Source organism: Prosopis cineraria, unplaced genomic scaffold (genome assembly GCF_029017545.1).
Source record: "Prosopis cineraria cultivar Desert tree isolate PC_DT_omini unplaced genomic scaffold, ASM2901754v1 PC1532, whole genome shotgun sequence".
NCBI classification, from domain to species: domain Eukaryota; kingdom Viridiplantae; phylum Streptophyta; class Magnoliopsida; order Fabales; family Fabaceae; genus Prosopis; species Prosopis cineraria.
The window spans coordinates 16,141-30,561 of NW_026556857.1; the positions used below are offsets into that span (position 1 = coordinate 16,141).

The 14,421-nt window shown below is 34.5% G+C and overlaps 1 protein-coding gene and 1 pseudogene across 1 annotated transcript; both read right to left on the reverse strand.

Moving 5' to 3' along the window:
• Positions 1-7,075: 7,075 nt before the first annotated feature.
• On the reverse strand, positions 7,076-8,308 carry LOC129300317 (pectinesterase 3-like). Its single transcript, XM_054938885.1, has one exon. The coding sequence runs from the start codon at positions 8,087-8,089 to the stop codon at positions 7,352-7,354; it is 738 nt and encodes a 245-aa protein (XP_054794860.1). The 5' UTR covers positions 8,090-8,308; the 3' UTR covers positions 7,076-7,351.
• Positions 8,309-11,792: 3,484 nt separating this feature from the next.
• LOC129300318 (40S ribosomal protein S9-2-like) lies at positions 11,793-13,461 on the reverse strand (annotated as a pseudogene).
• Between the last annotated feature and the right edge of the window lie 960 nt (positions 13,462-14,421).

Genomic DNA, 14,421 nt, shown 5'->3' on the forward strand with positions numbered 1-14,421 from the left:
ATGTTTTAACAAGTAGTCATTCGTTAATTAATAAATATCCATTTATATTTAACAAAAAGTCATTCACTAATTGACAAGTTCAAGAATATGGAAGAATTGAAATGGACTATCTTTTTTGGCAAAAAAAAATAAAAGAATATGGAAGAATTTAATTGTGGGAAAGGACAAATGTAGATCATATTTCAATAAATATTCATTTGTTGATTAACAACAACCCATTTATATTTAACAAAAAGTCATTCACTAATTGATAAATTTAAGAATTTGAAAAGAGCTTGGTTGTAGCTTGTAGGGAAGGACAACCATAGATCATGTTTTAATAAGTAGTTATTTGTTAATTAACAAGTACGAATTCGTATCTAATAAAAAATTATTTGCTAATTGATAAGTTTAAGAGTATGAAAAAACTTGATTGTGGCCTTGTGAGTGGGGACAAGCGTAAAATATATTTTAACAAGTAATCAATCATTAATAAACAAATAATCATTTATATTTTATAAAAAATTATTTGCTAGTTTACAAGTCTTTTTAAAAAAGAAAAATAAAGGTGTTACAATCTTTTTTTTTTTTCATCTAAAATTATTTTGGAATCACTCATTTTACCTTGCAATGCTGCTTCAGAAATTTTTTTTATTCTTGTTTGATGCTAAATTGCGTGAGTGGTCTTGAGTGAAAACTTCTCACAGTAGTAATAAGTAACGGAACATGTTTTTACTGAGTTGCGTATAGCCGTATAGTCTAAGACACCCTTGGTGCTCCGTTCAAATTTTCCATTTCTCAGTCACCTCAGACCCAGACTCTGGCTGCATGGAGTCGGTTGAAACCTGCCCTCTTCTTAGCACTTTCTTACCTTGATGAATCATTCCACTCCATTCTGTCAACGAGTCGCCGATTTTAGTTTCGGAGTTGTTGACTAAATGCTTTCTTTAACCGTGTCAATGCTAAATTGAACTCTCATGCTGTATAAGTAATGTATCAGATTCCTTATCACAATAACGTCGAGGCAGGGAAGCAATTGAACTGTTATATTCATCTTTTGTCATAGATACTGGAGGTAATTGATGCTGTCTGGATCAAATTCGTAGAAAAACATGTTTATATTTGGCAAATCCCTCTTTGAATCTCATTTTGAAATGATCACATGTTCATAAGAAAGACAGCTAACCACTGATAGCGGTCAACAGCTCTACCTTCATGGATGAGGATTAGACACTCAAAGTGAAAACTGATGAAGGTGCTGGGAAAAATTTGACACAGAAAATTGAAGGGGGTAATTCTTTTTTCAAGTGCGTTATTTTGCCACTGGCTTGGATATTTGACAGCAGAAGCCTTCTTTCCAAGAGAAGGTGAAGTTTTAAATAGTTGAAGATGACAGTTAATAAAATGCTGAAATATTTAGCAGGCAGGAAGATATAGTTGAACTATGGGTTTTGATGTTGATCGCGTTACTAATTATTGGGAACCTCTGAAAAGTCCTTCTTCTCAGAAAATGACAGTTAAATAAGGAAAAATGTCTTCCAATGATTGCTTTTGGAAGTGGAGAGTGGAGAACAATAAAACCGTTCGTTTTCCTTGAACAAAGCAGACTTCGAATTCATCACGGGTTAGTATCATCATGTTACTATCATCAAACAAAAAGGACCACTTAATAGAAGAACAAGAAAAGTTAGTTCATCAATTATTTTGGTTATAAGCATCAAGCTAGAAGCTCCATTACATGTCACAGTCTTTTCCTAATCGAACCTTTGGTTACCAGAACAAGGTCCTATAGCTTTTGCACATTGGTTAGCTCCTATTATTTCGGAACTAAGAATTATCTCACCCTATAGCCAAAAAAAAAAAAACAGAGAGAGAGAGAGAGAGAGAGATGGAAAACACTCATGTGCAAGGCCTTCATGTTTAATGGTCACTCAAGCTATCTCTCTATGAAAGTTGCATCCACTATTGATTCTTATGCTCTACATTCTCTTACTGTTGCTGATATAGGGTATTGAAGACAGCAAGTCTTTTCCCAAGTTATTCATATCAGCAGATGTATGGGGATCTGATGGTGTTTCTAAAATGTTTCATGAATTTTTACCCTTAAGTTCATGCCTAGAAGCAACGTGCATGTTCCTATATTGGTTATAGGATTTGACAGTCGTTCCAACTAGTTTAGATGAGCAACGTGAAGATTAGAAACAAGACTGGGCTTGAATCTTCAAACAGTGTAGGACATGGATATATGAAAATTGTCCCATACAAACTGCTATAGCTTCTCTCCCCCCCCCCCTCTCTCTCTCTCGTCCCCTTTTGATAATTGATCACTAAAAGACGCGGCTCTAGCATCCGTGGCTGATAGTGGAAATCAGAACCTTCGAGATCCACCTTGACTTTGTGCATGAAACATCAATATCTTGCTTGATATCTGCACTAGAAGTTACAGATTCACAATTAATAAAGAAGAGACATCCGTATCCTAGAGTATTTGCCGACACAAGCTCCTAGTATGTAATAGGGGGATTCAAATCTGTGCAGTATGATTGACTATGAAACCCTGAATTTTACTTTGCTCATTGAGTTAATTCATGTTCATGCTATGAGTTCTTAGTCAACTTAACATCACCGAAAAATTATGGTAAAGAGAACTCAAGGGGCTGGGCTGTGTCTCAAAATACAAAGACATCGAGGGCCACTTAAATATTTCTGGAGAGTGTTCACATCGGAGGCTATAGGATGACATATCCATCCTGCTTGTCCAATCTTGAAACGCCACATGGAACCACTGTGGCTACATCTTCTGTATCAGACAATAGTTTACTTATTGCTACCGCAAAGTCAGGGGCAAACAATTATGAGGTTTGGTGAATAACGCCAAAGGCTCACTTATTTGGTCTTGTCCCTGCCATTTCCTTCGTCCCTCCGTGACCAGTAGCATATCTTCTTGCTGCTCGCCTTCATGCACATGTCTGTGTAGTTTAGTCATTCATGTTCTGCAGCATGGTTTGTCACATCAAGCTCCACTCTTTGGAAAATGATAAAAATGAATAAAAGAAAGTAAGCTGGAAATTGGAGCAGTCTGGTAGAATTAGCGCACACTATTTGGCAGTGCCAAGAACTTTTTGGTTGTCCATTTGAATTTGACTTTCATTACGGGGTACCCTCATTTGGACTTTTGGATTTTAATTAGCAAAAGACTTGCCAAAGCCACCAAAGTGGTGCTTGCGAACAATGCAGAATTTATTCAAATAAATGATTTAAAGAACGTCTTCTCAATGAGATTATTGTATTGTATATGCATGTTGTTTTCAGTGTTAATGATTTGTCTTGTTTGTTCTCTGTCTCGGTATCTGCTGACATGCTCTTCAATTTTTCGCCCCCTTTACCCACCAGTCCTAAAGTTTAAGATTGCCTTGAAATTAATTAGCTAGTCACTTAAAATTTGGAATTTTGGCCGAAATTAGTGAAAATATTTAAAGCTCAAGAAGGAAAAGATTATTGAAGTTGCAATAGTTTACACTTCGAACGTGGGCCATTAATTATTTAATCGCTTGTCCATCAATGACATGAATTTTTTAATATCAGTTGTTGCCCTCTAGATTGGAACAGATTTTGATGGCTTAACCAATAATTGCTCCACATCCAAAAAGATAATATATAGCAGAACCAACGGACATGAATTCTCCAAAGGAACATTGAACAACAAGCAATCAAATAGACAGGGCATGCGCCTTGCGTCCCCCAACCTTAATTTTCTGGCAAAACAAACAAGAGAGTGTCATTTGGTGTCCTGTTTGCGTCTGTAATTTAAGCTTCTTAAAGATTAATTCGCATCCAAACTATTAAGGTTGTCCTTCCCTGATAAATGTATCAGAAATAAGTTAAGGTCATGGCTTTATATGGCTTTAAAATCCTACGTTGTTGTGGGGCCATGTAAAGGCAGAAATTTGCGACGATGGGGCCTAATCAAAACAATTAAAATTGTTAATGTTTGTAAGGAGTTGTCTTGTTCTAACTAATTTGTATCTTCACGAAACTTGATACTGAAACAATCTCTCACCCCCTTTTCTCTATTTAAGCAGCTTTTATCAGTGAAAGTTGCTCCTACAACACAGTGGAAGCAAAAAGGCTAAAGCTTGAGAGCACCAGAACTAGAACTTTGAGCCATGTCAGGCCAAAAGAGCTGCGGAGCTTCAAACTTGAACGAGAATGAGATTGATGATCTTGTGTCAAGGTTACAAGCACTTCTGCCACGCCAGAACCGAAGGACTGACTCAAGGGTATGATATTTGCCAAGACATATCAACATTTATTCTGTGCAACTATAACTACAGCTTTTTTTAATCAAAGAACACTGCAACTCAAGATCAATTCACTTTTTCTTGTGGAAGTTCCTCGTATTTCAGTTGTGAACAAAGCATAGGCCCGTTCACTCCTGATGATTTTAAGGATCATTTACTTATGAATAACGGGGTGACAAGAATCTTGCCCTCGATTTTTTTGGTTATAGGGAGAAATTCTAAACCATGTAAACGATCGCTCCTTTAGAAGTTTATTCTATAACACGAAAGTCCAGCATTAATAAAACAGGAGTTTGTGGGTATGTGGTGCAGGTATCAGTGTCGAAGATCTTGAAAGAAACTTGCAGTCACATCAAGAAGCTACAGAACGAGGTGGAAGAGCTCAGTGAAAGGCTAATAGAGTTAATGGATTCCGGTGACATAAGGGATATAGACGAGGAGACTCTTAGAAGATTGTTGCAACATTGACAAATATGAAGCCTCTAGAGTCTAGGCCATATCACCTACCTCTTGGCTTTTTCTCTTCTCTGTTGCGTACCCTGTGTTGTCGGGCTTCGACCACTATATATTTACTGTATCAAACATATCTAGTATGTGATATCTTGTCGTTGAAATGCTACCAACCTGCCATATGCTTGGTTCAATGTGTGAAATGAACAACTCTGTGCCATTTATGAGGAATTAATCTCTTTTCTGCTTTAATGTATCCAGGGAAATTGAAATTATAACTTGAAAAAATAGTAATAAATTTTTTAATATATAAAATAATAATTTAATTCTTTAAAATATCATAATTTTTATAAAATTTTTAAAAACTTTTCTATCATTAATGAATTTATATAAATTATTAAATTATCCTTGTTAAAAATAAGCAATTCACAAATTTTATTTAAATATTCACAACAATGCAATAGCAAAATACAACTTTACATATTAATTTTTTATTTGTTATTGTATTGTTGTGAATATAAAAAGGTAAATATTTAAATAAAACTTGTTAATTATTTATTCTCAATAAGAAAAATTTAATAATTTATATAAATTTATTAATAACAAAAAAATTTTTAAAGACTTCAAAAAAATTATAATATTTTGAGGCACCAAATTGTTATTTATACATTTTAGATGAATTTTATTGTTATTTTTCCTTATAACTTCAACCTCCTAATCTATGGTCATATGATCTGAAAATTTTCCATCTAGTAAATTAATTAACATAATCCCTCTCTTCAAAAATATAAAGTATTTTTGAGGAGTTAAATGTTCAAAAATGTAAGGCATTTTTAATCTTTTGAGGTGTAATCATTATCGTTTTTTAAAAGTGTCCCTATTGACAATGACTTTATATTTATTATAAGGTGTTTAATAAGGGTAAGTATGAAAAGATAGGATTATTTAAAAGTAGGTAATTATTTTATTTGGGAGTGAGATTTGATTAAAAAAATTTTATATTTTTAAAAAGAGAGAGTATCTAAAAGTTTGGGAAATTTTTATGTTATCCTTTTGTTTTAAAATTGTACTTAGTTCTCATTTGAGTTATTTTTTAACGAGTTAGTTTTTAGTATATGATATGAGAATTTATTTTGAAATGTAATTATTTTCTTGCCTCTTCAATGGAGCTCCCTCATGCCGAAGCGACTAGAAGTCACAGATCGCCCGAACAGGTATGGCTCATCATGAAGTCTAGGCATACTTTTCCTCTTGCAAATTAAAAAAAAAAACTAAATTTCAAATCAATTTTCTTGGCCAACAAATTTCAGATCAATTGAAAAAAATAATTCGCGTATATGAAATATAATCCATATCCACATGTCTATAAAAGTTGAAATTGAAAAAAATCATTCGGCCTAATGTTACATGATTTATTTTAGGCTCCTTGCACAGCAGGCAGACATACTAGTTATTTTTATAACATCCATAAAAACGTTGTAGAAATCCAACATTACTTTTATACAGACAATGTCGCCATTGAAAAAGCCTTATACTGACAAGTTTGGCTCCAAATGATCAGAATTAATTAGGGCTAATGCAGCTCCTAAAAATTAGTTGATACATTTAAAAAAAAAGTTTTAAAACAAAAGCTCATCCATGCAACTTTTTTTTCCTACCAACATCCATGTAACTTAATCAAAATGCTGAGAAACTAATGTAATTTGTAATTTTTTTTTAAATCTGAAAAAGGTTTGAATCTTTAACTCTCACCCAAACCATCACAGACCACCCTAACCTTAGGTAATCGATAAACCCTAATTATTACCTTATTATTACTAACTAATATCGTAAAATCTATAACATTCATTCTTGGCCGAAAATCATGAAGTTAAATGGGATGCGCCTTCCTCCGAAGTCCCAAACATATAAAGAACAAATAAATAGGATGGTACTTATTTTGGTTTTTTGGCCGTCAAATGAATAGGGTGGTATTGAAGGAGTTGTTGACCACCAATTTGGGCACAAAAATGGCTTTATGTCTCGCCAAATTTTGAAGTGGCTTTACTCAGTCAGGCCACTTATCCCTAATCTTTTGTTGCTTGCGTGGCCTTTGACTGTCTTAAAAAATGGGTTACTTGCAGGCTTGTATCTCCTTTTCCATTTCTATTTTTAAATTCGTCAATAATTTCGTCCAAATGGTGTTAGACATATTTGTATACGGAGGTAACGACAAGGTTAGATGTAAAACTAACAAACCCCCCCCCCCCAACCAAAAAATAATAACCAAATTAATAAAACAGTGTCGCATGGGATCTCTTTTTTTTTTGGGGGGGGGGGGTTTTGTTTAAGGATCACATTCAGTATTAAATCATACATAAGAGTTATATGAATTCATATTCAACACAAAACATCCATTGACAATTTTCCCTGGGACATCATTAGATTGCGCACAAAATGGTTGAGGTGCCACAAGAAAAAAGAAGAAATTTTCTGTACCAAAAAAAAGTTTTTGATATATATATTCATATGACAATAATAGAGACCATTTAGAATGCAGAAGTAAAATAGAATCTACAATTCACATATAGAGCGCAATCACGTTACCATTATGTGTTGTTTAAGCTCTATCAACAGAATTTTCAATGGAGGCGCACATTGAAGCGTTGCAGCAAGATGCGAATATTTGCAGCGATGGCTAAGCTGTTGCTTGTGTACTCCCTCGACCTCTGCATCTTCCCCTTCACCTCCCCCAGCTCCGCCGACTCCGTCTCCTCCAATCCATCCAAACACGTTTCCTGATCCGTCAACGCCGCGCTGATCCACGTCTGTATGTCGTTGATCTTCGCATCCGTCAACGCCTTGTCGCCGGGAGCCACATCCATCGCCAACACCGAGTCGTTGAGTCGACTCAGCGCGTCATCGATCTGATCCTTACAATCAGAGAGAGCCAACGCGTATGAGGTCGAAGCCAAGCTTCTGAGGGAGGACGACAGGTTAGAAAGCTCGTCGTGGGAAACACGGAGAGACAGCTTGAGAATGGATTCGGGGTCGTTAGGGTTTTGGAGGGAAGCGGTGAGGGAGGAAATACTGGAGCAGCAGGAGGCCGGGAAGTGCGTGACGTTGCAGACGGTTCTGATGGAGGAGGCGATGTCGGTGTTGACGGCGGAAGGGGCCGATCGGGATTCCGGTGGTCCGGAATCGGATGAGTGCATGAGAGCTCCGAGCGTGACTCCGATGGTGAGAGTGAGGAAGAGGATGGCCAAAACAGAAACGGTGGCGACAAGGGTATTGCGCTTGGGAGATGCAGGGAGAGAAGACTGATCTTCGAGGTGATCACCTACTTTGCCATAGCCATGGAAGAATTTGAAGGAATCCATGGTTGGGTCTGGGAAGAAGGAAGAAGATGAAGCGTTTGCTGTAGGATGTTTGTTGTTTATTTATTTCATTATTTTTGAAGCCCGTAAGAGGAAAGTCGTGGATGGAGTGTTTGAAGGTTTCATTTCATTCCTACTTTCCCAAAGTGCCAACGGTGTTGGAAAATGGGAAGTGGGTACTTGGAAGTTGAAGCCGCGTTGCTTTCCTCCTCCTGTTTTTTTCTGGCAGTCATAATCCGTTTTCTGAGTCAAGCGGTCTTTCTCAGTTTTCTTTTTGGTCACCGACTCTTACTAATTTAATACTACAAAATTAGATAATAGTTTTAGTATTTGTTTGAATTTAAGTTTGTTATAATTAATTATAAAAATAATTAATTATATTATAACGCAATTGTTTAAATATTAAAATTAATTTTAATTATATAAAGATAATAATTTTTAAAATTAAATTATTAATGAAGTTGTATTTAATGTTATTAAATTTATTAAACTTTAGTTAAGAAGTAAAATATATTATTTAACAGTAAAATTAAATTTATAAATAATTTTTATAATTTATTTTAAAACGTAACTGTGACTTAATAATTAATTATTACATTGTTTACTCTTTGGCCATTTTTTTAAAAATTAATTATTTGAATCTCAAAATTGATTAATATGATATTCCAAATAGGTTGTTAGAAGTTTTAGATTTTGCCGTAGATTGGTTTCGTTTTTAAATTAGTGAGATTTTTCCATTCGAACAAAAAATAATTAGTGAGATTTTTTATAGCCTCTGGTATAAATAAACTACTATATTTTATTTTGTCGTTGGTGTCCTAAGTAGGGCCCACCCGTGCTGTCCGTTGTTGTCATTGTCCTGAGCTGCGCTTGGTTTGACAAAAGGAGAGGAAGAAAGAGAAAGGGAAGGAAAAGAGTTTTATGTTACCTTATTTAATTTTTATTTAATTTAATTGAGAGAAATAGAAAAAAAGTAATACAAATATTTCTCTAATTTTATTTATAATTTATTTTTAATATATTTTATTAAAATAAAAAGATTAAATTTTATTAATTTTATTTTAAAATTTAACAAGTTTACATTATTACTTTTAATATATGTTCTTAAATTTTATTATTAATATTTTTATTTAAAATATTTAATAAATAAAAAAATATAAAGAGAAGTATAAAAATTAACAAGTGTCTATAAATAGAATCATAAAAATATATTATTATATATATATTTTTTATTTTTTTAAGTTCTCTCTTGTTTGAATAATAATAATAACAATAATTTTTAACTCTTTTAAATATATAATAAAATAATAAAAAAATATAATTTTAGTTCCTATAATTTTATTAAATTCTAATTTTAATTTTATAATTTTTTAAATGTTTTCAGTAGATTAAAAATACTAAAAAAAATTAAAGCTATAGAGACTTAAAAAATTAATGTCACTCAATCTTTTTAAAATTATAAAAATAAAAATATACTTACAAAAAATTATAATGATTAAAAATAAAAGTCAATAAAAATACAGGATCGATGATGGGATTTTTAAAATAATATTAGGAGACTTGTTTGAGTAATGTAACAATAACAATAAAATAATATCATCATTCTTGAAACGGACAGCACCAAGTCAACACTTCGAAATTTTAGCCTTTAGCAATCTTCTTGCCAAGGCTACGGTAGACAATAAAAGTTACTTAGCTGCGCCATTGATGGTTTTTTTTCTTTTTTTTCTTTTTTTTTTTATTTTGGGTAAAGGAGAGGCTAAGCCCATAAATTAATTCTGACAAGAGAGGGGGGATTGAGATCCCATACAGTCAATGCTGAACAAAGGCCCTAATGTGAGGAGGGGCACTATCTAAAAAAGAGGAAACAGTTGAAGGTTCTATTGCTAATCCATATGCCCCATTGTTTTGATTCCTCGAGATGTACTCTATTCTAACCTCCCATTAGTGGTATTACTGTGAGGAAAGTTATTCCCTTTGATAACTGGTTTTGATGGTCTCCATTACGACGCAATATTCAGCAAAGACAATGCTTGACCAAACAAAAAAAACCAACAAAATAAAATAAGAGGTTCAGCAGAGAGACAGGTATGGGAACAATAGGAAAATGCCCTACGAGACAAGTTCAGCAACAATGAAAAAGCAAAATGAAGCATGACTACCGTTGGCATTTATGAAATAACAAAGAAATATATCAAGACAATTAATCACAAGATTCGGCTCCCCTTAAAAAATCGGTCAAATTTTTCAATCAAATGAGAGGGAAGGGGCATCCTCCCACAAAAAAAAAAAAAAAAATTTCCCCCAACTAAATACACCATTAATGCGAAACTGATGCCCACAGCATGGGGAAACAATCCAGTCCTATCATATGATAACACCGACAACAAATAAGCTCAATGTAGAAAATTTTTCATCGGCTTCAACTGCAAATAAATTCATCCAATCGTTTGTTGTTGTTGTTGTCTTATCTTGAGCGCTGAGAAATCTCTCACGTCCTTGATCTTTCATTTCTTTTTGTGCCCAGCCTGGCCATGTATAATCTTTTTTAGTATATTGGTGATATATTAATTTTTTGAAGTCCCTGGTAAATAATAAATCAGTTTCAGAGTCAATATATGGGACATGTTGGTCCTTTTTTCAATGAATACATATATTTTGTCATGATGCTCATGATGTGTTGACGAATTCACCATAGTGTTTTTAATATTTTATTATTAATGTGTTAAAGATTTTGTCTCTATAAGTATCATTTTTTTTTTATCAGTACCCACTTTTAATTTTAAAATGTGAAAATAACATATTTTTTTTCCTAAATTCTTTGATTTTAAAATATACATAAAAATACATTTTTAAAAATAATTTGATCTTAAATTAATTTGATATGCTAATTTTAATATAATTTCAGCTTTCAATTTATATTGTAACTATAACTATATGAAACATGATATATTTTTATATAAAGCTTATAATTATTATATTTATTCATTTTCTTTTCTCTTAATTTTGCTGTCCATTCACATGGAAAGGGTGATGATATTTTTCCCTCCATTTTTCTCCTCTTTCCATCTTATTCCTTTTATTTTATTTTTTCCCCTTCAACTTTTTTTTTCCATCCAAATGGAGATAACGGTAGAAAAGTGGAGACCACCCCGCGCCTTATAGCCTTATGATTCCAGAATGCTTGCTAAAGCCAAAACTACAATTAACATTATTTATTTTAACTAATCAAAAAATTACTTTTAAGCTTCCTCCAATGGACTCTCCCTGCCCCAACATAGTTTCGCAGCCCAATATATCATTACTGGCAATGCAATTATATCTTCCCGGACCTTGTTAACAATGCTCGTGTTTTGTTCCCAAAAAAAAAAAAGCGAATGCTCGTGTTTAAAAAAGTGCTGCTCCAGAAGCAAATTTGGGGGATCAACAAGCTGAACAAGTACTCGTGGATGGCTTTGACGAGAGAGCCCAAGTGTAGGGCACATACCCTCCTAAAATCAAGACTTGACCATGATCATTGGAATCTGGCCAACTTAAAAAAAAAACACAGAAAGAAAAACACTGATCATCGCATCGGAAGGAATAAATGAACAACAAAGGAAAGGAGGTTAGACTCCGGTTACTGGGTAAGAGATACTTCTGGTCTACTGATGGAAGGTGAGGGCAGTAAGATTAAAACATGGATGGCAACAAATTTCCAAGCAAATTGATCTTTTCAAATAGATGTCGTTCCGCAATAATGTAAGCTCAGGCATTAGCTTGTCCCCAGGAAACAAGATGAACAAGGTATAAAACTGAACCATGGAAGCAAACTATCTCAGCTACAGTCGCAAATAAAGGATGACAAAATAAAAAAGCTAGAAGATCCATAATCTAATCCTCGTCCTCCTCATCGCCATCTCCACCAGCAGCCTTCTTAGCAGCAGCTCTTTGGTTCTTTCTCTTCACCCTTCCAGGACGCCCGCCACCAACGGACTTGTTAGTGAAAAGTCAATATGCTTCTGTGAATCAACTCTTACCATGAACGATGGGATGTTCACCACCTGCCTTCCAACCCTGCCAGGTCGTAAAATACACCAACAAGCAGTTTCTTCAGGAATTAGTCCCTTGGGAGAGGGTGGGGGAACAAACTTCTCTAATACATTTACTCAAGTGTCGCGAGTGTACAGATGGTAGAAATTTGATAGAGACCACCATCTTGAACATGGTATTATTTGGTGAAAGCAACCGTTTTCCTAGCACTACATCCTTTCTTTTCAGAAAAAGGGTTATCCTTTTGGAGTTCGTTCTTCAATTTTTTTTCCCATTATCCTTAAATTGTCAAGCGTCAATGTACAATTCATAAGATGCATGCACCACCAAATTTCATGAACTGACTAATACAAAAGAATATCATAACTAATTTCTCCTGCCCCACGACAATGACACAGCTATCCAACTTCCAATTTATTTGAATAAAACCATATCATGCTAGCCAAAATCCTCTAAAGTGGCCAGTAAAGCACATAGGGTAAAGGGTATTGTATAGTCTGAAAGATTAGGATCTCCAACTAAGAATTATATTAGCACCATAATCACAATCATGGATCGCTGATAATCATAAGGACTCAACTTCACTTTTGTTTTTTTTATAGAACAAAGAATAAGAGGTGAAAAAGATAACCTGATATGCCTTGCCTTATAAGCACCCTAGCATGGTGAATGGACTTTGCCATCCCAGATTTGAAGACAAGAGTTTGCAGGCGACGCTCAGAAAGTTCTCCACGGTCAAGGCCAAAACATAATCAAGCTTGTTCTGGCTTTCGTCTAGAAGCCCATAACGAAACATCCTTCGAAGAAGAGCTTCGCCCTCAAAGATCCGACGTGGGTTCTTCTCATCGAGGGTCAAAAGCATTCTAGCATTATTACGGATACGGCTCAGAGCGTACTGAACCCTCCACAACTCTCTCTTGCAGCGGAGTCCATACTCTCCCACGAGCCTCAGCTCAGCATCCAACCGTTCCTTCTCGTATGGACGGCGAGGTTTCTTAAAAGTCTTCCCATCTATTTACAAAAAATCAGTGTTATGATTTAGACTATGAAGAGAACCCAGACATCTTCTATAATGATATGAGATGAACAGGTGAATGCACGAAAAGATGGTCCAAGTGATTTCGACATTATCACAAAAAGCTCAGCAGCCAGAAATCAAATCACCGCAGGTTAACCCGATAGATCAGGACAGTAAATACAGAGAAAGAGAAAACAAATTGAGGCAGACTTACAATTGCGGTAAAATGAGACGTGCACCATGGCTCTTGAATGGCGGAGCCGTCACCTTCCCTTGCTCTCTGTTACAGAGAAATGAGGATCAAGGACTTTGCTTCGTTGCATTGTGGCTAATATAACTGACCTAAAACCCTAACTCGAATCAGGCCGAATTGAAAGCCCGTGTTGTAAATAACAAAAAGTGGAGAAATTAAAAAAAGCCCATGTGGTTGGGCTGTTCCAAATAAATGGCCATGCTGGCCCGAAAAAATGCGCATCTCCAAATCTCCATTGAATGAAAGCATAAGTGTTATTTTGCTGTACCAAAAAATGTGGTGTGTGGTTGTGTGTGATTTTGGAAAAAAAAAAGGGGGATGAGGTGAGGGGGAAGCAAAGAACTAAATGAAATCTATAATGCCACTCTCTCTCTCGTCTTAACTCACATACAGTCACCCACGCCACAAACCATCGTGGTCTCCCTCACACGCGTGTTTATGTGCGTGACTTGTTAATAACCAATCATGTGACTTTTTTTATGGGATGATACACCGCTAAAAAAATTTTACATTTTGTTTGTGAGATTTAAAAAAAAATGAAATGAAGCAGGTAACTAAAAGACATGAGTCATTATTTAATAATTTTTTTTTAAGAATGAATAGAATGGCAAAGAAGGGCTTCTAAAGCTCTCCTTTGCCATCTATAATTCAATATTTTTTGTCCTCCCAAATTGAAAGATTAAGTATAAAGTGATATAGTATAATTATTTTATTTATAAAATTACTCCCACAATCCTATCTATTAAAAAAATGCAATTCATCTGTTATTTTTATTCTCCAGTCTCTTTTTTGCCTCCCACTAGAGTTGTATATGGTAGGGTCGGGCCAAGCATCATCCTAGTCTGATGCCTTAGCCCAATGAACACTTAGGCACCGGACTAACTTGATTGGCCTAAAAATATTTGTACATGTATATAAAAAAAATATAAAAAATTTTCCTCAAAAAATATTATAATTTAAAATATATTCTTCACAAAACTAATAGTAGAATGAAAAGTAATTTTTAAAAAGTTTAAATGAATAATAATTGCC

Coding starts and splice junctions, on each gene's coding strand:
- LOC129300317 (XM_054938885.1), bottom strand. CDS start 8,089: ATGGATTCCTTCAAATTCTTCCATGGCTATGGCAAAGTAGGTGATCAC.